Below are 27,275 nucleotides of genomic sequence, written 5' to 3' on the forward strand. Positions count from 1 at the left end.
TTGTTTAATGTTGTTAAAAAAAACTGTTCTATATTATTCCACATAGGATAATAACACAACAGTCTTTCAACCAAGATTACAGAAGGAACATCTAGTTGTAAAATCAATATCAGTCATCATCAGTCAGTCATTTTCTACCGCTTATTCCAAAATCAATATATTGGGCAACATTTTAAAATACACTTCTTTAACATTATTTGAAATATAAATTTATAGGAACTTAATGTAACTCAGTATTGTGCAAATTAATACAACTGAAAGATAAACTCAGAAGTTATCAACGATAATTTCTTTCGGCTGAAATAGGTCATCCCACTTTGGACCGCATCAACATTAGCTAATGATTAACAAGCGAACATCTCACACAACCCTGCAGCATTGGGTAGCTGTGTTACTTGCGCACAGCAGTCGGTTCCCTGATTGGACCACACAAACATAAGCCCGCCCTTTTTGTCCTCAGACCGCTCTCTGATTGGACCGTGCTTGGACATAAATGCTCCCACTCCCGTTTGTGTTTTTAAGTGGGATTCCCCGACAACGTGCTCGGTTCTGAAAAGACAATATTTTGGCTGCTCTGTCGAATGTTTGAAAGCTTCCCCCAAATCAAATACGCGTGGGTCACCATCTCTGGAAAGAGGTAGCGCCACAGTGAAAGCAGTTGTGTGGTAATATAAGTATCCGGTCGTTAAAGTAACTATTTTAACCTAACTTTCTATTTGACGGTTAAGTTTTGCAGCAGTTTTAAGCTAGCTGTCGCGAGTTGGTATTGTCGTCATGCTAACGTAGCTAGCCTTTTATGCTAACCCTAAAACTGCGTTAAATGTAAGATGGAATGAAGACGTTTTATGTATGTGCTGAACCTGTGTTGTACAGTGGGTGTTTATTTACTTGTTGCATGCATGTTTCTTATATTTAAAGTTTCCTACTATCGAATTATTGTGTAAACAGCCGCTTTGACGAAACCCTGATGCTAACTCAAGTGAATCTAACGTTGGGTTTAATGAGAAAATACGATAGTTAATGTTTTTATGCTGTTCATGCTGCTGAAAGTTATGTTTCATTTACAACTGTAAAATAGAGAAATATATTAAATGTAAGATTTTTACTTGCGGTCGTTTCGCTGGCATTGGAGTGGTGGCTGAGAGAGGCCTACTTGTTTTTGAACTAATCCAAATGGGGGTTGAAACCGGATTTGGTTGAAACGTTTTACCTACACCTTTTAAAACAGTCCGGAAAAATGTTGTAGAGTTGATTCAATCTGTCCCTGAATGACATTTATATGAATGGTGTTTTTGAAATGTAGTCTCAAAGGAGTTGTATGTTAACAAAGATTATTTAAATTTGTAGGCAGATTGAAAGCGCTGTGAAATGATACCGGGGTCGTGTGTGTAGGTTATTTTTACATTTTAAAAGATATCGCCATGAAACATTCAACAACAACAAAAATGTTTAGATTTGTCAGTTAATTGACCCATAATACATTTTTATTCAGCTCTAAGGTTGGTATATTTCCACCTGTACAAACTACAATATAAACAATTCTGCTTTTTTAAAAACAAAAATGTGTTTTTTCATGTAAATATTGTTAAATGCTGATATTCAGATGAATCATTTCCCATATTTGTTGGAATCTGCCCCCTTCGCTGTCCAATTAAACACGTAATCACATATGAGATTGTGATTTTTGTTATTTAGGGACTTTAGGTGGTGATTTTTTTATTTATTTTTTAATTAACATGTCTTCAAGTAAATCAAACATAGTTTTGTGTAATTAAAACCTCAGCCATAAGCCCTGACTACAGTGCTTATGGTAATTAGACTAATGAGTGATATTCTAGGCATGTTTATGTTGTCAGCGAAAATGTTCAAAACTGGAACCAGCTGTAGCAAACAAGGTGTGGTTTTTAACTGGGGTTGGAGGAGGAGTAGCATAAATGGCTTCAGGTCAGTTCCCACCCCCCATTTTGCTTTATATGTTGCCATTTCATTGCTTCCTCCTTCCGTTTCATGCCGATGTATTTTTTTTTAAACGTCACACATGTTTTCTTGTTTGTACTTATATATTTTAAAGAAATGTGAAGAAGCAAAGTAATGTTCACATCTCAGATTCCTTATTTGTACAGGGTTTTCTAAAAACTTTGTAATATGCCATATTCATTTTTATTTTAGCTGTGATCCTAATTTTGGTGACTCGTGAAATATGACAGATTATGGCCCCTGTTTAAACCAAAGTGGCATTTGAGCAGCATTGTGCTTACAGATAAATTGAGCCATTAACTCTCATGTCTTTACTATAGCTTATGAGTACAGGGACCGGCTTCCAAGCACAATCATCAATCAATTTCATACATAAACGGCAGCCACAGGCTTGCTGATAGAAAGCAACGTAATGTTTTTTTTTGTTTGTTTTTTTACAATTAAAGAAGTTGCAGCATTTTTAAGTCTGTAATTTTGATTTAATTTATGTCCCTTAATTTACTTAAAAACACATGAATTGATGTGGTCCAAATCAAAATATCCAGCAAAAAATTGTCTGGATTTCTAAAAAAAAATAATAATAATAAATTGCTGTGAAATCTGGGTTTTGGTTCAGAAAGGGAATCCCAATCAAGGTATTACTTCGGTCTAAAGATGATTTAATATCCTTGCTATCACCAAGGAGTTTAACAATAAACTTAAGAACAACGTGATGTTTTATTTTTGTTACTTAAAATAAGAGCTCCACGGGCGCCCAGCAGTACAGCACGCAACCCATGTACGATCTCCTTGGTCCTCACCGCGGCTGTCCTGGGTTCAAGTCCCGGCCCGGTGATGTTGGCCGCATGTCTTCCCCTTTTCTCCACCCCATTTCCTGTCTGCCTACTTTCAGGAAAGACGTATATTTACATAAAAAAAAAAACTACAAATACTAATAGAAATCCTACACCTGACCAAACAGTGATGTTAAATTCATTGAATTCGTGTTTTGGGGATCAAAATGATAAGCTGCATGCTGCTGTGTTGCTTTGTATGATCTTGTGTTTTATGTAATTTCTGTTTTGAGGACTACTGTAGAACTAACAGTTAAAGCTTGATGGTAACAAGTTAGGTTATTAGAGGTGTTTTTATCTCATTAGCACATTTCAAGTCCGCTTCCTGTTTATCCCCTCAATCAACTTGAGTTCTTTCTTGTTTTCTTTTTAACAGTTGCAACGCAGAAAAAGCATGGAAGACACCAGCTTCGACCTGACTTCCTTGCCACTAAGCCAGGACACATTTCATGCGCTGTGGGAAAACGTGTAAGTATAAGTTTTACTCTACATAACGATATAAAAATCACTTTACTTCATTTAAATTTGTCTAATATTGTATGTTTACTTTTTCAGCGTTAACACCATTTCCAACGAAAATAATGCGCCTCAGGGGACACTGGATGAGGCCAACCAGATGCAGTTACTCGTAAGTGGGCAAAGATTAAACTATTCAGGATTTTAAGCAACAGGAGGGCATTTGATTCAATCTTTCCTCTTTGTTGTAATTCAGTTATATTTTCTTTTGCTTGTTTTTAAAGGAGCAAGCACAATCATTGCCTGACTTTGACCTTCTTCTGGACGAAGGATTGCCTGGAGAAATCCCGACTCAGGAGTTCGCCAACCCTCCGTCGTCTACCGTCCCAGTAACCACCGACCACGCAGGAGACTTCGGATTTGAGCTCTGCTTCCAGAAATCTGGAATGGCCAAATCGGTCACCTCAACTGTAAGTTGTTCATCACACTTTATATTGTATTTTTTAAAGGGCTGGTTAACAGACTACATCAGTTCTAGACTTTTGATTTATATCTGCTCAAACAATATTTCAAACTCAGTGCAACTCCTCTTCAGAAAGCAGCTTTTGTTTCATGAAGCCTATAAATGGGAGCTTTGCGACAGATTTGTCCTGCAACCAAACATAAGGAGCAGAAATGTGTCTTTGAAGCTTCTACTCAAACATAAAGGGGGTTTCCACACCTCCGTGTCTCTGTATCTAGTTCCTCCCCCTCCACAGAACCTCTTAAATGCTCAAAGTTTTTTGTTTTAATTTAGTTAATTAAAGTTCTCTTGTCAGAAAAACTATTTACTTTATGAACAACTTTATTTTTATCTCTAGTTTTATGAACCATTTAAAACTTTTTACATTAACTGTAAAATAAAACTGTCTTACCTTAACTCTGCATCAAAAATCCATTCTTTCGTGTCTCCTGCGGTGGCATTCAAGCAGTGTCTTATTCATTGTGGCGATTCGCTAAAGTTTAAGGGTAAGAGGCCGGCGCTGGATTAAAGCAACCAATGCTGTTAATGTTGCAACGCTGACTGATCAAGCTCTGGCCCACGGTTGGTCAGTTCGGTTCATGTTAGGGTGGTCTGGCCCAACACACCCGCCCTCCCTGCGACCGGTGCTCAGGTGTGTGGGAGAGGTGCGGTTTGGCTGCAATGCACAGCTCTGACATGACGGGACATGTTCCCTCACAGGCGTCTGTCAGAAAAGAAAGGGTTAAAAATGGATGACAAAGAGAAATTTTGATTTAGTTCCAGTTATGGTAAGAAAGGTGAAATGCATTGCTGTGGTAGTTTTTGAAAATAGGCCTGGGTTAACAGTTTTATGAGGAACCTGCTTCCTCTGTTTCAGACAGATCTTTTACTAGAGCTCAGTATTTAATGCCTGCAGAATCAACACCTGTAAGTACCACTGATGGTAACACCTGTCTCTTTTTTTTATCTTTTCTAGTATTCTGAAATGTTGAATAAGTTGTACTGTCAGCTGGCAAAGACGAGCCCGATTGGGATTATGGTAGCAGGGGAGCCTCCTCAGGGTGCCATTGTGAGGGCCACAGCGGTATACAAGAAAACCGAACACGTGGCAGAGGTCGTAAAACGGTGCCCACATCACCAAAGTAAGGATTGTTAGGAGCATTATTTTAAAAGAAATGTATTCCAGTTGTGTGAATGAGGCCCAGGTGGAAAGATTCATCTTTCTGTTTTTTTCCTCATAAATCTTCCACTCAGGCTCTGATAAAGGCTCTGACAACATCAGCCATCTTATTAGAGTGGAGGGCAGCAAGCTGGCCCTTTATTTTGAGGATCCCAACACCAAAAGGCAGAGTGTGACCGTGCCTTACGAACGCCCACAGGTAGGTTTTCCCACGCATATCTTAAAGGGAATTACTTTACGCTTTTATCTGATGGAATGTTTTTTTCATTTTTTATAAAGAAATGTTTATGTAGAAGTTTTAATCTGACCTCTAAACTGAAAACATTGGATTTTACTGGGTTCTTTCAACGCTTATGGAGTTATTCCAGATCTGGGTTAGAATGAGGAGGGCAGTGTGTAGATAAGTGGTATTTTCACACAATATGTCGTAGTTAATCGTTTACCCTGGATTTTACTTAATAAAATTAGCCTCAAATGACCCTTGGAAAAGGTAGAGCATAACTAGAACCTTTTAGATCTGTTTCTGTTTTAAACAAAGAAAAATATGTTGTACAGACAGAATTAATACATGTTAAATAGAACATTTCATGTGTATGGATAAGAAAGGAGGAAGCAGGTGGTATTGGCTACAGGGATTAATGCCTGGTTCACACGGCAAGATTTTAAAATTGTTGGCTGATTTTCAAAACCTGAGAGGTCGGAGCAGTCTTGACATCCTTTTGAGCAGACTAGTTCAATCTTAACACACCACACATGGCAAGATTATCTCAGAAGATTATCTTAAGAGCATCACAATAATCGGGGCATGTCAGCAGGGAACGATCGGGCAAAAGTCTGTAGTAGTAAAATTGGCTTTTGTTTTGTAAAATGATGCCAGAGTCTTAAATTTGGCATTTAAAATGAAAAACCTTGTATGTCTGTAAGATGCTCTATCCACAACTCAACAGGCAGTTTTTGTTTCACCTGGCCCCAGTTCTGTAAAACATCTCCTATTAAGCACCCTTTGCTCTCCGATTATTACTTGATTTATCGAACAAATAGCAGATTAAATGATTGTCAAAATAATCATTAGTTGCAGCGTTGTATTGAAGCTAAAAAAAAAATTCAATAACTTTTAAAAGCTTTATGCCACTGGCACTCTTCATATATTATGCAGACATTGCATAAAAACATAGAGAAGAACTCTTTTTTTTTTTTTTTTGCCTTAGTAATTAAAGGTTCTCTCTTGGTTTTATAAGAGCCACATGTGGCTCTGGAGCTTCAGGTTGACCCCTGAACTAAACCCTCAGAGCAAATCGGGTCACTAAATACAAATTCCTGTGATACATGTGGGAATATTTGATTACATAAGACTGCTTTGAAACATGTAATACGTGGGAATCCTGCTGACAAAACGTGGATCATTTGGTAAATCAGTGCTTCTGTCTGTTCAGCTCAGTTTCGGCATATAAAGTTGTTGTTTTTATACGTGCTGGTTTCTTGTTTCAGTTGGGATCGGAGATGACAACAATTCTTCTCAGTTTTACATGTAACAGTTCCTGCATGGGTGGAATGAATAGGAGGCCCATTCTCACCATCCTCACCCTTGAGACACCAGTGTGAGTCATCCTTCTTTTTAAATAGATGAGATGTTGGTTAGAAAAACCGACTGTTGGACCCCATCCCTTATTTCTCCTCCATCTGAGTGTAAGAGTTTGTTTTTCTAAGTATAGGTTTAGAGGAAGTGTCACATTTCTCAAAGAACGTACTGTTTCAACTTTGGTTATTTTGTCTGAGCATTATTAAGAGCTCCTTCTTTTTGCTCCCGTTTGAAACTTTAGAGGGGAGGTTTTGGGCAGAAGGTGCTTCGAGGTCCGGGTCTGTGCCTGTCCTGGCAGGGACCGTAAAACTGAGGAAGAGAATAAGGACAAAAATGGGACCAAACAGCTGAAGAGAAGAAGTACGTTTTAGATTTTTTTTTTACAGTTCAGGGGATTATAGTATTGCTCTTTCTTTCACTTACCATGAGGATTGTTTTATTTTCAGAGAGCGCTGCTGCTCCTGACACATCGGCTGCGAAAAAATCCAAGCCCACTTCTAGCGGAGAGGAGGAGGAAAAAGAGAGTTACACTCTCACCGTAAGTATTGTATCTGCAACTATGCAACCAGATGAAATCACAAATATTACCACGATGTCCATGTAACCTTTGACTTTTGAACTTGTGCGCAGATTCAGGGACGTAACCGTTACCTCTGGTTCAAGACCCTCAATGACGGTCTGGAGCTCATGGACAAAGTAGGGTAAGGAAATAAACTACATCCTGGCCCTGCAATAATCTTTGGACTTCAAACTACTGCAGGTTATAAAGGAACGTTTTATCAGCTGTGATGAAGCATTTTCCTTGAGTGCAAGAAGGGAATTTGTGGAGCAGTGTCATAATCCACCTCATCTGGACAGGCAGCAAAGGTCTCAAGGTCAGGAATCAAGCCCAGGACCAGTGCGTCGAGGATTATTGCTGCGTTCTATTGACCTCCGAACTGGGAAGTTGGAGTAGCGTCATCCGGTTTCCCGCTTGTCTGAAAGTTGAAAGAAATCATGGGCGTCTGTATTCTTCATTGCTCGTATTTGGCCTCTACAGCCACTAAGTTGTGGGTGATCTGCCCATACTTGCATGTGAAATCAATCTTTTCCACCGATCTTAACTACCTCCACAAAGGACTGAAAATGTGAAGAGTTTAGGACTAAAGCAACTGATTTATTTAGTTTAGTTAATTTAGTAGTTTGGACAGAAATGATCCAAACGTTTCATTTATATTTGAGAGCCCTACCTCAGTTGAAACAAAGTTGCATTTTTTTCACCGGTGTTCAATGTCTTTCAGTAAAATAAGATTAGAACATTGCAGGTGCGTTGTGACCTTACGACACCTGACTGTCAGTTATTTGGAAAAATCTTAATTGGCAGGTCAGGGTTTCTAAAGATCAGTGATCGGCCAGAAAATTGCTATCAGTGCACCCCTAGTTAGAGCAATAACACCGTTCTATGTGTTATTTCGTGCATATAAAGGAACTTGAAGCATATTAACACTAAAAAGTAGGTTGTTTATGTAACATTTTAGTCAGATGTACACAGGAACAGATAAAGACAGTCGAGGTAAAGGTTTTACTCTGATGTGAGGAGCAGCTGCCTTGAATCAGGAAGTCTGGTATGGTTGTGTTGCTCTTGTAATCCTGAGTCTCAGGGGGCGTTCCAGTTTAAATTTCTCACCCAGAGGTCTGCACAGCTGGAACGCAGCGTCGAGCCTGCGCATGCTGGGAGCCCGCTCTACCGCTGCACCACGCTGCACCGCATGTCTGAAAGCTTTGGAAGGGAAACCTGTACATATCTTTTTAGTTTAGTTGCTGTTCTTTCAACAAACACTAGAGGCTGATGTGCTAAAATGTATCGCAACACAGCGAGAATAACCTGAACACTCATAACACTGTCATTTTCAGAAGAAGCCGAATGACTTGAATGGATTAGGGGTGCCCAAGTCCAGCCCCGGAGAGCTACTAGTCTGCAAATTATAGATGCATCCTTTCTCCAACACACAAAGTAAAATGAAAGGCCTGTTACCAGGACTCTGCAGAGCTGGATGACATGCTGGTGAAGGGATTCAGGTGTGTTAGAGCAGGGATGCATCTAAAGGTTGCAGAAGACTGGGGTTGGGCGCCCCTGCTACTTTTTACAGAGAAGCCACAAGGACACATGGGAAGAGGCAAACCAGATATCTTTGCTAGGGTGGTATTATTTTAATTTCCTTTTTATTTTTTCCCTGTAGGAACAAGAAGCAAAAACAGGAGATCCCTGCTCCCCCCAGCGGGAAGAGGCTGATACGCGAGCGCAGCGACAGTGACTAATCTGTATCCCTTCAATTTCCCTCTGGTTTATGTTCAGGTTTTTATTTTTGAAATATACTGGCTGTATTCTTTAATCACTGAACACCGTTTTCGTCGATGCTAACAACAGAGAGCCATTTGTACTGTAAGCAGCTGTCCTTACTGCCTTCAATATCTAGAAACGTCCAACGAAATGGCATCAATATGTTTATGCTGGAGTTAAAAGGATGTTTGAGTCAGAGGCTAAAATGAGATTTTTACCAAGCAGAACAAATGTATGTCAATTTAGGTGTTTGATTTACATTTAATACATTTTTAATTTTTTTTATATATATATATTTTTTGCAAACATTGTAATCGCTTTGTTGAAGTAGGTCTAAGCTATTCCTGTTGAAACTGGTTTCATGTTGTTACAAAACAAATCACTGCCGTTTCTCTACAAATCCGTCTGGTTCTATGGAGTTGTATGCAGGCTGGATCTTACTCTCTTCCTGCTGCTTTCATTCAGACCAGAGAAACAAGCCAACTGACTGATCCTAGAAGTTAAGTCCTTTTCTGACAGCAACTCGAATACACTCAATTAATGGTATTTTAGTTTGGCCTGGATCATTATGGTGGAGGATCTATTGCTTCCCTAAGCTTAAATATTCGTCTAATGCACATGTCAGAGGAGGCTTATAAAATGGATTTGTAGGCCAGGCGTCCTCGTTTCTCCAACCTGAGGTGATTAAGTTGCACTCTGCAGGTTTTCATTTTAGTAACTAGTTAGGATTCTGTGAAGACGTTGGTCACTAATATCCATCCTATGCCGGTAATTATGTTCATAGTGGATTGAATTAAGGAGGAAATCATTTTCCTGTTTAAGCCAAATAAAACTGCACCTCGTGGCGTTAAACTGTTTATTACAAAGCTGTATTTTTTTTTTTCATAGTTAAAATATTAGGAGGTTTTAGTATCTTTTTGTTTTTCCTCCATTTTGTAGTAGTTTTATCTCCTTGGGAACATTTTTCTATACTTTTTTTTTCTAAAAGTAGTGTTTGTAGAGGAGGGGCTGGCTGGATCACCCCTAAAACATGAGTTGTTTTTTTTTTATACAGAACTGTATTAAATTTATCCAAAAAAAAATGGTGCCCCTGTTATAAAAACCAATTTGACTTTTAATACTGAAAAACCTAAATATTTTACTTGTACTGTATTCATAATTGATGAGTCACATCTTTACAGCAGTTGGATTGATTTTTGTTTCTGACCAAACCCGTTCAACCGCTTCAAAGCACTTTGGTTTGATGTGACCGGTCACTGTCTACTGAGTTAAAGACCACTTTAAACAACACTGCCAACAGAGAGTATGTAGAGGCATTCTCACGTTTCATTTCTGGAACTTTGTTTTTAATAATCTGGGGCTTTAGATTTGGTTTCTTTGTATTTTGTCATTGTTTCATGTATTTTTGTACTAATTAGCTGTTTTACACTGAAGCGTTAAGCTGAAATAAACATATTGCTTCTCAATGGGGTCTTGTGTTCTGTCAAAGCAAATATTTGGCGATTTGCATGTTTGGAACATGAATGCAAAGTAGCTGCATCTAAAAGGTGTTTTCTGGTGAATAGAGCCTTGTGATGAGAGTCATTTGTTATCTGTGGGCAACGTTGGGGCTGTTGTAATTTCTGTTCTGAGCGAGGCAAAGCGTCTAAAGTCAGGGTGAGAAAAGAGACAAATGGTCAACTTTTAGATCCTTTTTCTTTTCAGTACATTATTTAGCTTTATGTTTATGATTCTTAGTCATTTTAATCCTTCAATGCTGTAGCGTGCCTGTGTGTTGGTGGAAATTCAACAGGCTGACCAGAAACAGGAGGCCATGATGGGAAACTTGTCATTCACACGCAAACTCTGTATTTCTGTTTGCTGGGGTGAGTATCATCCTCTTAGGAAATCATTTATGCTGTTTATCTGCTGGCAGTGTATTTTTAGTAGCTTCATAATCCATTTTATTAATCATGTGGGTGAAAATGTATTTCATAAAATATTTGAGTAATAAATGATGTATTTCTATTATATAACTTCTAACCTGAATTCAGTAGGAATAGTTAAATATAATCCTATTCAATAAATAAGATGCATTCCAATGAAGCTGATTTGTCAGATTAAAAGCACATTTCGGAAATAACCTTTGAGTTAAACATGATCATTAAGACCAAATTTCTGTTTTTGAAATGCTTTTTTTAATTGGTCAGATGTAATATTCTTAAATGTGATGTTTTCATTGGCTGTAAGCTGGAAATCCTTTATGATTAATGGAAATAAAGGCATGAAAACATCGTCTGTGTCTCATAAACCGTATGTGTTTCATTGGTGAACTGATTTACTGAAATAAATGAACTTTTCTAAATTCTAATTTATTGAATATTACTATATTTCTGGTTGCATACTAAAAAAACAAAAAGGAAAATGACATTTCCTGCTTAATGGATTAAAAACAACTGTAGACAAACTGTTTTTGTCCTCCTGTCCCCCCCTCAGGTCTTCTGCTGATGTACACGGCTGCAGAGAGGCAGTACTTCATTATTTCCCAAAACTCCAGCTGGGTGCAAGCCAGGAACCACTGCCAGGTACAGATCATAGATCTATGTCCAGACACCTCCTGAAGTGTCCCTGGAGATCAGGTTCCTTAGCGATTGGGAAGTTGGTTGGTCTGTTCCTCACTAGCAATCAATTTAATCTACCAGCCATGTTTTATGAATACTCAGATAGGAAAAATAAACTTTGTTTTCAGTTTCACTTTTTTATTTAACGGATAACAGCATGAGTTAGATAAATAAATTTGTGGAGATGATAAAACCACAAGGTGAAAAACTTGAATGATCTTCCAGAAACAGTCTTTCCTTTCTGCTTACTGGTTTTAGGTATAAAAGGGCTTTGTGCGGTCAGTAAAACCAGGAAATAGTTTCTGGCAGGTTCTCTTCCCTCCCCTTCAGGGCACAACTCTGATCTTAGCCTCTTAATATTTATCATAATTACACTGTTATTTATCATTTCACTTTTGTAAGAACTTAATCTCACACTGAAAAATTTTAAAAAATCAGTAAATTTAGAAAATCTCCATGTTAGAAGGTACTTTTTTATGAATAAAGTGAGCTGTTGCTTTTTATTGATATCCCAAACAATCCATTTAAAGTAAATGTAACTGATTTTTTTGACTTTCTAAGAATATATCCCTCCAGTATAAATATGATCTGACTACAAGGATCCATCTTTATCTTTCCAATGATAGTTTATTATAAAAGACTATAAAAAGATTTTTTTTTATGTTTAGGTTAAAAAAAACAGTACATTTGTAAAATTGTAATAAAAATTAAAGATAAAAAATGTTCACGTTCACAGCATAGAATATTTTCAGTACCTTCAGACTAAAGTACAGATATTAAGCTTATTATGTTTCTTCATATTTTTGCCATGCATTCATGACCTAAAGCATAAATCACAGATTACAGTAAGGTGCGTTTTGCATGCATGTGCTCCACATCTGGTACACTGGTTCCACACAGGACCTTCCAGAAAGTGGAGACTGTGTGTCTCCACTTTCTGGAAGGTCCTGGTTGTGGTTCATTTACAAACCTGTAGTTTTGTGAAGTGCAGAATTAGCTGCAAGATGGCGTCAAGGCCAAAAGCAGTCTCGGGGCTTCTGATCATGAGCAAGTGAGAAGTGAGTTGGTCTTGGAGTCAAGATAGGAGGAGGAAAGTGTGGCAGGGTCTCTTCATGTGTGGAGGACCACAGGAATTAAACATTTTTTGATCTCCATGAGATCTCCCATCCTCCATTGCTCCACTTCTTCCTCCAGGTCCTTCTTTGAGCTGCAGGGTCCCCCCATGCCAGGCAGCCATTACTCCACCGATCCCTCCTTCCCCTCAGATGAATTCTCACTGCTGCCAATATCCTCCTCAGAAAACCCCTCCTTACTCTCCTCACACTGCAAGACTGCTGCAACGGCCTCCTCTGGAGCGAGTCGTCTCCTCGTGGTTGTCTCCTGGAGAAATGACTAGCAAACTGCAAACTATTCTCACAGAAGATACACCTTCATAATCATGCTTGCTACATATCCAGTAGGAGAGAGGGGACGCTCTCTTGATGTAGAAAACATGAACGAAGCCATCTTGGCTTTTGATTCTTCTTATTACACAAACATATCCACACATAAACAGAAAAAATATGTTATAAACCACATTCATGCCACTCTTTTATATCATTCCCAACACATCAAGACTATTTTTGTCCTGTTAAATATTTTTTTGCCACACGTTTTGAAAGGTAAGAGAACCATGTCCCCCATTGAAACTATATGTGAAGAAGCGATGGCGCCTGTGGTAATTTAGGGGGGGTCATCACACCTGAAGCCAGTTTTCCCTGTAGGTTGAAGGTGAAGGCTTAGATTATTTTGGTGCTCAAGGAAAAGGTATAAAATGCCAGGATTACAGCACATCAATAACATGTGGCTATAATGGGAGTCCATGGGACCAGATCGGTACCGAAGGTAAAGACTGTACGCAAAATGCATGGCTCTCATTCTACATACCTTGCAATCAAAAGGGTAAAGAAGTTTTAAAAATAAAAAGCACATCCTGGCCAAGTTTCATAGAACTGACCTTTAACCTGACTGAGATATTGAGAATTGAAAACACCAAATAAGCAGAAAGCACATGTTTGGACCCCCAAGGTGCCTCAAGGGTTAAAGCTTTTTTTTTACATCTTCATTTTAATTGTGAATTCCCTTACTGGGTTTACCACTGCTGCTGTTTTTGATCTTTTTTCTTGTGTATTTGGGGTTTAATGTGCAACCTACTGCAATGGCCAGGTTACAGCTATGTCGGCTTGTCGTCTTGCTTTATAAGGCTACAGTCTTTCATTACTGGCAGCAGGAACACCGCTAACAGAGTTTGCGCCATAAGGTCTGCCCCTGTTGCACACACCGACTGACCAAGCAAGACAGTGACTGGCACGTGTCGGCAAACCTATAAGGGCCAGTTGTTTTCGCATGTTGAGGGGATGATGTAGTGATGGTGTATGGTTCGTGAGACCATCCAGAAACAGGATTTAAAAAGGGTTTAACGTTTCTGATGAGAAAAGAGAGAAAGCGTGCACATATAATTTAAGTTTAAAACATTTTGATGCACGGAAGACTTCCGACACAGATTGTATGTGTAATGCTGTGGTCAGGGCCTCATCACACCTCTTACTGTTCCCACACTGCTGGCTTCATTACGGTTTTATGACGGAAATGTTTTATGAAAGAGGCTTTAAAGTAAAACCAAGTCATATCTGCATCCAACCGTATCCTCCTAAACGCTGAGAGAAGCTTCTGCTTACACATTAAAATATGTTGACGGTGGTTTAAAGTATAAGACGTCATTATTTCAGAACAGTTAAATTTGAGAAGATATTTTATTTTAAAACCTTAGAACTTCAGAGAAATCCTGATTATTAACGATCTGGTTATTAGTAACCTTTACCAGTTCCTAGTAATAAATTTAGGCAGGTAATATATTATTATTAGACTGCCATTACATAAAAAGGATGGCTTTTGACGTTCTTTTTTATCCTGGCCTGATGTGTCAGACACATTTTTGAAAAACTATTTGCATATATAATTTGCATTATAAGCTGACTGAAGCAGAGATGTAGTTCGGACTTTTCAGCTCAGCTAAAATAGAACTAAATAGAACCTCAGTTATTTCCTTTGAAACAAAAGTTTGCAGAAGTTTGAATTTATTGGGGATTTATAACTATAGGCTCAAACATTTACAAACCACCCCAGTGATATTTGCTTAAATACACCTTTGTGAGTTGCTATGGGTTTTAGTTGCCATCAACAAGCTGCTGTCATAATTCTGGCTGGAAATTTGACCGATCTTCATAGCAGTAGATGTAGAGTTTATTTAAACTTGTTTCCCGGTACTGACCTGACTTTTTAAACATGGTCTAAAAAAAGTCTGTAGCAGAGTTGATTTGGGTCGAAATTGATGAAACTGGAGGTTGTTCGTTATGCCTACGACTTTGCATAATATGCACCAGTACCACTGATGGTGAAGCAGGCCCTCAGCATGTGGGTCACCACCACCATGTGTAACAGTTGCTAAAGTGTTCTTAGGCTGGAAAGTCTCACTGAGTCCTCCAACAAACCTGAGGGCTAAACTTTGTTCTGTATGTTAAAGCTTTATTGTCAATTTAATCAGAATATGATTAGTTAAAATGATCGTTCTTCCATGTCTGCTCAGGTCTGCTATGAGGAGATGGTGACTCTGACTCCAGAAAACACCCACATCGTCGCCAGAATGATCAACTCCGACCACTGGATTGGCCTTCGCAAGTATATAAACTACAACGGCACCTACAATGACACCACTGAACCCGACAACTCCACCAACATCTCACCCAACATCTCAGATACACCCTGGACACTGTGGGCCAACGGGGATCCCCTTGTCTTCCAGAACTGGTACCCTGGCTACCCTGTGTTTAAATCCCCGCTGCCAAAGATAGACTGCTGCAGCTGCTCCTGCACCTGCCCGGCACCCATCCGGACAACAACGAACCCCCCAACAGTATCCTCTGTCACCAGCCAAAAAAAACCAACAGGACCAAACACCTCTACAGTAATTTATGACAATATGACAGACTTTACCAGCTTACTAGAGTTTGAAAACGCGACGACAGACACGATGAACTTCACAAACAAGGCCAATGTCACCCAGTCCTGGAAATCCACCGCAGTTTTGAACGTTCACGCCACAGATTCATCCTGGACGACTACGCCACAGCTGCCTATATTATCCACATGCGAACGGTCGCCCATGTTACCACCCATCATACCAGAGAATAATAAAAACTACATCGAAAACTCTTGTGTGGTCATACTCAGCTTTGGGCCTTGGGTTGAAAAGGTGTGCTCGGAGCAGAAGCCTTTCATTTGCTACGAAGGTAAGCGTTAGCTGAGAACGACTCCTACACCCTGCGGTTTGTGTGAGACACTGGATGGTGCAGAAATGAATAATGTGGGGAGAAAAACTGAGGGTAATGAAAACTAGGACTCAGGACGAAATCTCCTCATATTTTACTATTTTCTCTTCTGGAAAGTTGTGAACCAACACATTCAGTCAAGAAATAATTCAAAGGTTTTTACACATTTCAGAATGTTTTATGTATGAAAGTTTCAGATCTCATAAATGATATTGAATAAAATCATAGGTATGACAACTTCTAGTCAGGCATTTACCTTTACCCATCATGAACTGGAATTGCGACAATGCGGGCATTTAAATAATTTATTTGAAATAATCATGTTGTGGTGAAGTGTTTGTTACAATGAACAATTTCAATTAGTGTAAAAAAACAGAAAGAGGATACATGAGATAGAATTTGCTGAGGACTTTCTCTGATTTTGCCCATTTGTGGTCAAAATGATACATACCGGCTTTAGATTATGTTCGGTTACATGTCCCTCAGCAAGCTGCAGGCAAACCACAATCTTTTGTATTTATCAACAAGCTCCTGGCATTATTTCTGGCCATTTCTTTATTATTCTTTCTGACAGAACATGTGTTGATTTTCTGCCTTTAGTCGTAGTTCACAAATTTTCAAAGCTTATGAGATCGTTCCAGAAGCTTAACGTAAGCCACTTAATCTATTCCAAAACCAGTTTGAGATCATTGTCTTGTTGAGAGAAATCACCTTGTCTTTTCCAAGCAGACTTCTTTCTTTGTCTAGACTGACCATAAAACCTTCTGCCTGAAGGCATTTCCTTGTGAGGAGCCGCAGATTTCAGTCGAGCTTGAAGTTGTCGGCTTTGGAGCAGGCAGTTTGGACTTGAGCCTGATTACATGACTTTTAACCAGACATCAACACCTCAACCCTATTGAAAATGTATGAACTATGCGTCACTCACTATTGAGTCAGAAGCTTTTTGATGACCATTAAAAAAAGCATGTAGTCAGTGGGCAACTCACTAAGAAACATTTAAGCACGTCTCAGCGGCAGTGTATGTATATATTCGAGCCTGTGGGTACAATTTTAGCTGTGAGGATTTAAAGAAATTGACAATAAATCCAAATTTTTTGCAACAAATTGCTTTTAAAAATCACTTTTTTAAACTTGTTTGTTGTATCATCAGCCTACCCTGAAAAGAATGCTTCAAACAAATCACTAAAAGGTCAAACAAATACGTCAGTCATGCACATGAGTGGATGTTAATGTCTAACCAGCACTGTATTTACCAGCAGAACATAGATTTTCCATTAATATCGAGAGGAAAACCCAGTTGGTGTTGCTAGTACATTAGTTAGAACAGGTACGTCAGAGAGAAACGTCCGGTATCAGTCCAAGGAAACGTTATGTACGTATGTAATTACTGCCTAATACAGTCCCACCATACCTTTAACAAGCTGGGATTTTTGTCACTGCTGACACTGAAAAAGCAATTGAGAAGAAACAAGAGTCCGTTTTGAGACCAAACATTGACAAATTGGCTAAAACAAATGGGATTATCGTCCTGAAAAACCAAATCATTAAGAAAATAACGATTAAGCAACAGTTCACAGTCAGTGATGAGAAGTAAGAACATGTCTGCCCATCTTGCTTTTAATCACTTATAGTTTCTGGATGCTGCATCTTGACAGAAGAATATTATGTCTTTCTTACTGAAACTCCTTCATGGGTTTAAAGAATACATTAAACTACATAAACCCAAACAGTTAAACAACTTCAGCTTAGAGCTTCCATCTTCTCCAGAATTAGGTTTTCTGCACAGTTTTCATCAAGCCCTGATTGTGGCTCAATAGGAAGAGAAGTTGCCTTGTTGTTGGTCTGAATCCAGCTTTCCTCCAGTCACATCTCAACCCAAGTTGTATAACTGTGTGATTGGGTGAATTTGGCTCTAGTGTGAAGGGGCTTTGAGTGGTCGGTCTGACTAGAAAAGTACAACCGCTTCTCCATAAAGAAAAATCAAAACCATCGGAAATCTGTCATTTTTTCATGATTCCCCTCTTAGGCTACATTCATCTTCCAGTTCATCATCTTCACCGTGTTTTTGCTTTCAGACCGCTTCATGGGGAGGGTCAACGTGTCCAACATCACGTCCTCGTCTGTGTCTCTGCGGTGGGATCAGGGGCCCGGTGACCTCAGCCATTATCGTTTACAGGTGGCTGCTGCTAACTGGAATTTAACAGTCAAGCTGCATAATTTAAACTTTGAACTCAACAACCTCACTGCCGGCACCCGCTACAACATCCAAGTATTTCCTGTGAAGTGTAAAAGAGACCTTAACCCGCAGAACAGCTCTTTCTACACCAGTAAGTTTCCGATTATTAAAGTTGATAGATCTAATATGCTTTGACTACCCTGGAGACAAGATTGGAGGGTTAATAACCACAGAATCATTCAACTTTTAAATGCTAAATCAATGTTTTTAGTAAATAGTTTTTGTAAATTACTATTAGCTGGAATTGTATCCAAAACATTTTTACAAGCACGTTCAATGAAATGAGGGAGATTAAATATGCTGCTTCATTTACTAGAATTTGGACATGTTTTTTATTGTAAGATATCCTCTTGATTTTGCCTTTTGCAGGTTCTGCAGACTCTGTTCAGCATATTGCTCTGTAGAAGCATAATATTCACATCCCCCTCTAGTGATTTTGCTTTGTTAGTCATTTGTAACAAACTGGAAAAGTTCTGCCGGTCCTGAAGGTGTTTTGTTTTAATTTATACTACTAGTTAAGCATATTTGGCTTTCTGGTTATATTTAAAGAAAATGTAAAAGGTTAATGCTACAGTGATATTATATCATGAAAGTAGGACAAGTAGAAACAATTTATTAAAACAAAGCCTAGTCGACTTATTGTCTGCCAAGGCACGGTGTGCCACTCTTCTTGAAGGGCGGCCTTCAGGTCATTGAGGTTCTGGGTCAGAGTTACGAGCCTCTAAACAGCTGATCCAAAAGGTTTTCTATGGGATTCTTGTCTGGAGAAAGTGCAGGCCACTCCATCCCAGGTACTCCAGTCTCCGGCAGCCGTTCCCTAATGATGCAACCTCGATGAGCCGGAGCATTATTGTCCATGAGGATGAAACTAGCTCTGTGTTGTTCATGCAGGGGAACACTGACTGGATTAATGATGTTATTCAGGTAGTATGGGCTTGTCACTGTACCATTCACAAAGTGTAGGGCAGTTCTGTGTTGAGTAGACAAACCTGTCTACACTGTAACACCACAGTAGCGATGCATAACACTCTCTTTGACGTCTCCAACATCACTGGGAGCCATCATCTCTGCTCAGCGTGAGTCGACTTTCAGCAGAGAACAGCACTGAGGACCACTGGTCCCTCGTCCAGCATAAATGCTCCCTGGACCATGCAAGAAGATGATGCCTGTGCCTGGTGTTGAGCTCAGGTACCCTTGCAGGTCATCTAGCATGAGGACCACAGTGATGTAAACAGTTACCAATGGTCTGACATGACACTTGGCTGCCTCTCTCTCACTGCGGCCAAAGGACGTCCACCTCTATGCCTTTCTGTGACTCTTCCAGTCTTTCTATCTCTGTAGCAACCTGCTGATGACACACTTACGTCTGAGAACAGCCTCGCAATGGTGAGGTCGTCTCGGTCTCATGATTATTATTATTATTTTGCTGCCACACAAACCAGGCATCTTACAATCGATGAGTCAACCATAAATTCCTTCTTGTTATATTTTTATGTTCCTGACTGCTGAAGCTTGGCCCCAGTTGCCCAAAAGAGCAACAAACCTAGCACAGAATGATTGGGGGAAGAAACTCTAGAAGTCAACACGCAATTGGACCACATGAAACCCATGACAAAAGGGCTGCAAACTTTCTATAACTAAAACAAGGTTTTAAGGGCTGAAATTCTGTCTCAATGATTTGCTGCACTAGGAGATCATATTGGTGTCACTTTTTTTTTTTACTGCTAAAGTCAACCATAGAGGCTGTGAAATCTGAATCACATTTAATAACTAATTTTAATAAAAGACAAGGATAACTTAAGTTAATACAAAATGCAGTTGATTAATTCATTTAGTAGGGTGAAAAAATCTGTCCAAACCAACCTGGCCCTATGTGAAAAATATTTGCTTCCTAAACCTACTAACTGGCTGTGCTATTTATTATTCCAGTCTCTTTGTTGAACTCCGACCTTAGGCTAGGCGGTGAGGCCTCCAGTGCTTTTAATGTTGTTCCAGGTACTTTTGTGACCTCTGGTTTGAGTCGTCAACGACCTCTTGGAGTATTTTTGGTAGACTGCCCACACCTGGAAAGGGTCAGGCTGGTTCTGTGTAGCCACTTTCTTGATTCTGGCTGAATTAAACTCAGGTTTCCAAAAAAAAAAAAAAAGGCTTGCGTAGTTTTTTTTCCTCCAATAAATTAAATCTTTATCTGAAAACAGCATTCTATATTTATGTTTAAGAGCTGTGTGGTTGAGATAAAGAAATGCACTGTTCACTGTGAGTTTTTACACTCTGCTCGGGAGGTGAAATCATTGTACTAGTAGATATATGAAGCAGGCGAGTTATTATTTTTAATGCCACTTCTAAAGCCCAGCCAAATGCACAAATGTACATTTTTTTTCCCACATAATGAAGGAACACATGTCAAACAAATGAGAGCGGCTGAAGACTGACCTATTTCTGTTTCCTGCTGCTTTAGTGTGTAAACACAGAGTTATACGGTTTATAAGATACTATTCCTGTTCTATAAAATTTTGACACACCTTGACCGTATTGGCTGAATGTCGATCGTTACAGTTGATAGAAAACACAAAGCTGCTCGAAGTACATCTGACATGACCTTGATACGACTAAGAAACAAGACAGCCTGAAACGACTAACTCTGCATTTGTTTCCTCCTTACAGTACCAGGGGAAGTGGAGAACCTCACTGTGACCAGTTTTACAGAAACATCCGTCAGTCTGAGCTGGAAGAAGCCAGATGGGAACTACGACTTCTTCCAAGTTACAGCTAAATCATTATTGGATCCGCCTGACTCAATCATTATGGACAACATTATAAAAGAACACTTAGTGTTTGATAAGCTGAAACAGGGAAACAACTACATGTTCATTTTCATCACCGGAGTCAAAGACAGGACCATGTGGAGTCAGGAGAGAAAGACCTTCGCCTGCACCAGTAAGTTTACATCAAAATTTACACAAATGACTGGTTTCTATGCTTGATATGCATCTGTTTAAAAGTTACTAGGTGGCCCAAACGGTAAGTACAGCTTTATGAGGGGTGGCGAGAGGGTATGAAGGTCCGCTTTAAAGTAAAAAATGAGCTGGAAAGTTCTTGCTTTTTAGTCATCTGACATTCAAATCAGCGAAGGCAAATTACAGCCGCAGTTTAGCTGGACCATGACATCTGCCAGGTTTAATTTGGTTGCATCTTTAGCAAACGCACAGAGGATCTTTGTCTGTTCTGCTGTCTCTCTCTCAGGACCCGCCAAAGTGACCAAGCTGGAAGCGTTTGGTAATAGTGACACGTATCTGCAGCTCAAGTGGACCCCACCAGAGGGAAAATACAAGAAGTTTACCGTGAAGGTCAAGGATGGAAATATGTATGAATTCACAAGTATTTCTTTTTCTAAATTATTATTATTATTTCAGTCTAACAGCACAGATCAACCTGTTTCCCATTCGCCTGTTTGTGTTGAAAGTTTAAAATTCCATCATGCCATATTTCTGCTCATTGGTGCCGTCCTGTTAGTTTCTTCTAATTACGTTGTTGGCTGGGAAACTGCTCTGTCCAATTCTTAGTGTTTACTTGTCACTTTTCAATTTCTTTCCCTGTCAGCCCCAGTCTATAAACATCTGCTGCATTCATAGTCTCTTGTGGGGTGTTTTTAAACATAAAAGCGCATCGTGATGTAATGAACTTAGGCCTCTCTTGGCCCTCTGTTAAAAGTGTGTTGCATCATAACAGGAGCGACCTGAATGCTACAGTGAGTCTACTAGATCCTTCTAAACTGAATGAAGTGTGTGTGTCAGGCCTGCCAAGAGGCAGTATGATTAAGTTTTTTGTGAGCGCGTTCAGCAATTGTAGCCTGCAAGGAGAGACTGAAAACATCACAACATACACTGGTAACTCCTGATTCTTCAGTCATTTATTTAGTCTCTTTTATGGCAAATACGCTGGCATTAATCTGACTTTTTGTTCCCTAAACAGCTCCTGGACCGATCTCAAACCTGAGTTTACATGCAAACGAAAGCTCCATAACCGCTAGCTGGAGCTTTGATGCGAATAACGGAAATGTTTCAGAGTTTCAAGCCAAACTTTTCTTGAATGGATCTTCTGAGCAAAATAAAAAAACAAAAGATGAAAAAAAACAAATAACATTTGAAAAGCTGAAAACTGCGACCAATTACACCGTGGCAGTATATGCAGTTATTAATAATCTGACAAGCCCAGAAAAGTCGAGCTCCATTTTTACCTGTGAGTGTGTTTTTAATTAATCCTTAATAAAGACATGCCTGGACACTACACTCAGATAAAATTACTTTTATAAGTTCCATGATGAAAACACAGACATGTTTTTAAAGGGAGAAAACCTTTTCTTTTTGTTTTTCAGTGCCGTCGCAACCTACTGAGGCAAAGGTCCTCAGCAGGACTAGTAACTCCCTCACCTTTGTGTGGAAAGCCCCAGTAAACTCATCAGCAACTGACTACAACTGCACCCTCAACTCTACATTTTGGAACATATTTCAAACTCAAAATGTCAATAATACTAGCTGCTGTTTTACGAACTTGTTTTCAGGAAGCAACTACAGCTTTCAGGTGTACACCGTGAGCGAGGGCAGGACTAGTGAACCAACAGGGTGCTTAGGTGAAACAGGTGAGAAGCTGCAGTGCCTTGTAAAACCACCTGAACTCTGTCAGATTTAGTCATGTTACACCCACAAACATCAGTGTGTTTTATTAAAACAAAGAAGAACATGATTGTGAATCTAAAGGGTGGACAGAGGAGAGGGATGTCTGGGTTTCCCTAATGGACCTGTCAGCCCCACAACCCGATCCATATAAGCAGAAGAGGTGATGGCGGATACCGTTAATGTTGCTGGAGATGCATTGTTTTGCCAATAGTGTTTCTTCCTCTCTAATTCATAAATGGTAAATGGACTGAACTTATAGAGCGCTTTTCCAGTCATACAGACCGCTCAAAGCGCTTTACACTAGAGCCACATTCACCCAATCGCACTCACTAACACTCACACATTCATACACCGATACGCAGATCGGTAGGCAACTTGAGGTTAAGTGCCTTGCCCAGGGGCACATCGACATATGGCAGGAGGAAGCTGGAATCGAACCCACAACCTTCTGATTGCAAGACGACTACTCTTCCTAATGAGCCACAGTCGCCTAATTCATCACATAGATGTTCTGTTGGGTTGAGGTCGGTACTCTGTGCAGGGCACCAGTTTCTCTCACTGATATTTCTATGGACCTTGCATTGTATAGCGGTGTGTCGTCAAGTCGGAACAGGAAGGAACCACCCCAAGCTGTTCCCACTAAGCCAGAAGATTGAAGTTGTCCAAAATGTCTTGGATTGCCGAAGATCTAGGATTTCCCTTCACTGGTACTGAAAGAGGCTGAGCCCAACTCCTGTAAAATAGCTCTACACCAAAAATGTACACTTCATACAATGCATCCATGAAGATCTCGGCGCTCTGTTCTTGAGCTAATCTGAAGATCAAATGAAGTTTGGAGATTTGTAGCTATCGATTCTGTGGAAACGTTGTGTCCTCAGCTCACTCTGTGCTTCAGCTGACTGATAGTCCATGGGAGAACTTCAGAAAGTCTGAGGAACGGATGATCAACTTTTAATCTACTTTATCACTGGAATAAATGTGCACAACTTGTAGATGAACCAAAACTGAAAGCATGCCATTTGCACACTGCTCACAGGCTGAATTTATCTTCCCAAAATGCAAATTGTTCACATGAATTAAAGTATGTCTTGGTGTTTGGTTTCCAGTTGCTGCTTCTCACCGTCTCTGTTTGTCCCGCAGTTGAAGACAAAGTCGAAATCTCTCTGTCAATGATGTGCATTTCAAAACAGTCTCTCTATTGTGATGAAACGAAAGTAAGGGAAAATTTATTTAAAGAGGTAAGTCAGCCAACACATGGGCTGGTTAGTTACAGTTTTAACCAAGTATGTTAAATGTCTGCTTTGCTAAATGTTAACATTTGCTTATGTGGTCTGTTACAGCTGAAAGACTATATCAAGGATGAACTAAATGGAAATGTTGTTTATGAGGTCCAAGGGGATACTTTTCAAAGAACATGAGTTACAGAGATGTTTTGGAAGTTTTAAAATTGTATTTTTGAAACTTTGATGTATAATCATGGTAAGATAATATTTAGTTAAAAGCTTTAAAATATGGAGGCATCTTCAAATTAGGGAAATGCCAACTCAGAGCACATTACTCTGCGTCACTGTTATATGGAAAAAAAAAAAAACGGACCATTACACTTTCAGTTTCCACTGCTATAAAAGCTGATGAGGCATTCAGGTTCATGTTAACAGAAATCTGTAGAGGAAACATCAGTTTATTGCTGCCCATCAAGCTAGGACAGGTCTTAATGCCTTTTCCAAACAAACTGAGATCCTTTTTACAATAAGGAACATTATTTATAGGCTACTTTATTCTGAGGAATATGAAGAACCCATTTTAACTTTGATCTTTAGATGTTTCCTTAGCTTTACTTCAATTTATCACAAAAAACCTTGCAAGACAAGCCGTTCCAGTACAGAAATATATAATCGGTCCTATTATGTAGACCGGTCCAAATTCAGCTGCATACATTTCAATTCCATCCTAATTATTAAACAGTTGTCTAAAAAAACAATTAGTTTCAATGAGAAGTCTATATACACTCATCATGTGCATCAGGCTTATTTTACTTTGGATTTCAGTGATTTATTAAAAAATCTTGATCCAGTTTTTTCTACCATCTGGAGAAATGTTTTATGGACAAACTTTAAAACACTGTGCCAGCTATCAAGCATGGTAGTGGCAGTATCATGTTTTGGGGCTGTTTTGCTGCCAGTGGTGCTGATGCATTGCACAAAGTGGGTGAATTATTCAAAGGAACGTGAGTTTTGCTCCAATAAGAAAATGGTACCAGTCACATATCACACTGCCTTTGTAATAGTGAAGGCAGGCTGATCTGAGGCTTCTGGAATAGCTTTAGGTTGTCACTTAAATTAAAAACCCTCCACCAATTCTGATTAAAAAAAAAAAGTGGCCCTAACATCTGTCCAGAATTATGCTGGAAGGTTTTTTTTTATTTTGTTTTTACTGTTACTAACATTTGTGGTCAAGGTGCTTCTTGCTTGTTGGCAATAAATCAAGCATAAGTGGGTGAACCTGAATTTATCTGAGCTTGAATGTATAATTTTGGCCCTTTGTGGATAGTAAAAAAATCCACAATAAACTCAGCGATTTCCTGTTTCACTTCATTACGACTGGATACAAATTCCTCCCTGACAAAGCAAGAGTTCAAATAAATATTGAAATATTGCTTTGCTGAAATATTAACACCTTGACTAGTTTTTAGTGTGTCCTTAAACCCTAAGTGATGCCAGGGAGTGTACTTTGGTACATTTATCTTTTGATTTTCATCCTTTTTGAATGTATTGAATAAATTAGCTCAAATTTGACATACATATAAATTTCTAGAGTTGGAGTCTCAGTTCATTAAATTGATTTAAAATGGCTAAGATACTTTCTTCCTCAAGAAAGAAGATGTCGCACTGCAAACATTCAAAATGCCAATTTAGATATCACCTTCATCTTGACATAAACTAATGCATTCCTTTGTCACAATTTCATTAATAGCTAGCAATTGTTTATTTTTGTCCACTAGACGGCGCTATTAATTCGATAAAATAAGTGACGCCTTTTAAAGGGTTAAAATCTTTGTTAGGATGAAGTAGGTTTAAAATAGAGAGGATATCTGTCTGTCTGTCTGTCTGTCTACCTGAAAATACTCTAACAAAATGTCTTAACTTTAATGAAACATTCTATATATTACTTGAAATGTGAAATGATTTAAAACAGTGGAGTTAATTAAACATATGAGCCTTTAAAGGGTTTAATTAGCAGAAAATACAATCAAAATATGATTGATAGCTCAGGCTGAAGTAGATTAAAATGACATGTTGAAAGTGGAAAAAAGGGTAAAAAGTACATTTTCTGAAAAGGGATGTTTTTATTGAACAGAAAATGTTTCATCAAAGACCTAACAGGACATAAGATGTATTGTCTTCAGCTTTTAGTATTAATAGAGGAAAGTGTGATATGTTGTCATCTATCTTTGCATTTACCATATAAATAGACCTTAAATGGACTCAGATCCTGGTACACAAGCTTTCTACTTTTATTTTTCTGGTTTTCCCAAAATATTAAATAATTTCTTCCTTTTGATGAGTCACAAACATGTTAATGTTATTAAAGATAAAAATAAACTCTGATTAATTGTTCTTTTGCTGTCAACATGGTGGTAACCGGTGTAAAAATTGTTTACTGTATATAACTGTGCATTTATCATATCTTAATCTATTATTTAAGTTCTGCATGTCAGTATAAAACATGACAAAAATCCTTAGTGATTTTGGTTACTTTTAGTTTTATAGTTTCTGCTTAACCTAAAATGGGTCGTTAACATCTGACTTGGTGTGAAGAAGAATGGCTGAAATGTGAAAATGAGAGGACAAGATTTCCGAGTCAAAATGTTGCTTTACTGACATTTCTGACACTGTTATGCTGTACATTCATGGTGCATTTGTGTGAAAATACAAAATGATGGTATGATTGTATTTCTGTTGCTTTTGTAGATTACATCTGCTTAGTTTGACATTACTGTTGCGATGATCCATTAGATTTGTTTTTCCACAATTAAATCCGATTATCTTGGATTTTTAGCTTGTTTCTTTCCTGGTTTGTAATTTTTGCTCAGTTTTACTAAAACTCATCCATACTCAGATCTCCAGCAATGTGCTTCTGTTTCCCGGCCTTCATCCATGCAGGGTAACCCCTGCACTTGTCTGGCAAGAGTCTGAGTTAGTTTTCCATCACAGTGTTTTGCATGAGGCCAAAAATTACATTTTTTGCTCTTTATATACAGTTGAAACCAGATATGTATAAAAATACACAAAAGATAAAGTTGTTCCTGCATTAGGTCAGTCAAGATTATCAAACTTATTTCAGTTTGCTAGATGAAAGAGTTTTATTTCTATGTGAATATTGGATCCTCACCCACAATAAAACAAGTCCTGTGCATGGGCTGCATGGCCACTTGGAGAGGAATGTTAAAAACCAGGTTACAGTTTGAAAGAGTACATGTCCTGTTGTCTGATACAGCTATATTCAATCGTTTTTGGCTATAATGACTATCATTACATGCCAGTATCAT

At 38.8% G+C, this 27,275-nt stretch overlaps 2 protein-coding genes across 4 annotated transcripts; both read left to right on the top strand.

Annotated features, from left to right (window-relative positions):
- Positions 1 to 483: 483 nt before the first annotated feature.
- On the top strand, positions 484 to 10,313 carry tp53 (tumor protein p53). Of its 3 annotated transcripts, none has more exons than XM_047385775.1 (11): positions 484 to 637; positions 3,187 to 3,278; positions 3,366 to 3,438; positions 3,551 to 3,736; positions 4,745 to 4,910; positions 5,023 to 5,147; positions 6,437 to 6,546; positions 6,769 to 6,887; positions 6,974 to 7,065; positions 7,158 to 7,228; positions 8,747 to 10,313. In XM_047385775.1, exons 2-11 carry the CDS (start codon positions 3,205 to 3,207, stop codon positions 8,823 to 8,825), a joined length of 1,095 nt encoding a protein of 364 aa, XP_047241731.1. In that variant the 5' UTR covers positions 484 to 637; positions 3,187 to 3,204; the 3' UTR covers positions 8,826 to 10,313. The 3 variants fall into 3 exon arrangements, with proteins under 3 accessions (XP_047241731.1, XP_047241733.1, XP_047241732.1); XM_047385777.1 differs by having other exon boundaries at positions 549 to 665; XM_047385776.1 differs by having other exon boundaries at positions 557 to 690.
- A 70-nt stretch (positions 10,314 to 10,383) lies between these two features.
- On the top strand, positions 10,384 to 26,778 carry LOC124880554 (receptor-type tyrosine-protein phosphatase H). Its single transcript, XM_047385774.1, has 12 exons — positions 10,384 to 10,503; positions 10,610 to 10,712; positions 11,323 to 11,411; positions 15,073 to 15,775; positions 17,890 to 18,141; positions 20,715 to 20,987; positions 21,294 to 21,414; positions 21,780 to 21,937; positions 22,023 to 22,289; positions 22,426 to 22,689; positions 23,867 to 23,964; positions 24,067 to 26,778. Exons 2-12 carry the CDS (start codon positions 10,661 to 10,663, stop codon positions 24,142 to 24,144), a joined length of 2,355 nt encoding a protein of 784 aa, XP_047241730.1. The 5' UTR covers positions 10,384 to 10,503; positions 10,610 to 10,660; the 3' UTR covers positions 24,145 to 26,778.
- Positions 26,779 to 27,275: the final 497 nt, after the last annotated feature.

Source organism: Girardinichthys multiradiatus, chromosome 14 (assembly GCF_021462225.1).
Source record: "Girardinichthys multiradiatus isolate DD_20200921_A chromosome 14, DD_fGirMul_XY1, whole genome shotgun sequence".
NCBI lineage: Eukaryota > Metazoa > Chordata > Actinopteri > Cyprinodontiformes > Goodeidae > Girardinichthys > Girardinichthys multiradiatus.

Coding starts and splice junctions, on each gene's coding strand:
- tp53 (XM_047385775.1), top strand. CDS start 3,205: ATGGAAGACACCAGCTTCGACCTGACTTCCTTGCCACTAAGCCAGGAC. Junction 3,737..4,744: donor CCAAATCGGTCACCTCAACT/GTAAGTTGTTCA, acceptor TATCTTTTCTAG/TATTCTGAAATGTTGAATAA. Junction 6,888..6,973: donor CAAACAGCTGAAGAGAAGAA/GTACGTTTTAGA, acceptor TTTTATTTTCAG/AGAGCGCTGCTGCTCCTGAC.
- LOC124880554 (XM_047385774.1), top strand. CDS start 10,661: ATGATGGGAAACTTGTCATTCACACGCAAACTCTGTATTTCTGTTTGC. Junction 11,412..15,072: donor AAGCCAGGAACCACTGCCAG/GTACAGATCATA, acceptor ATGTCTGCTCAG/GTCTGCTATGAGGAGATGGT. Junction 22,290..22,425: donor GTCGAGCTCCATTTTTACCT/GTGAGTGTGTTT, acceptor TTTGTTTTTCAG/TGCCGTCGCAACCTACTGAG.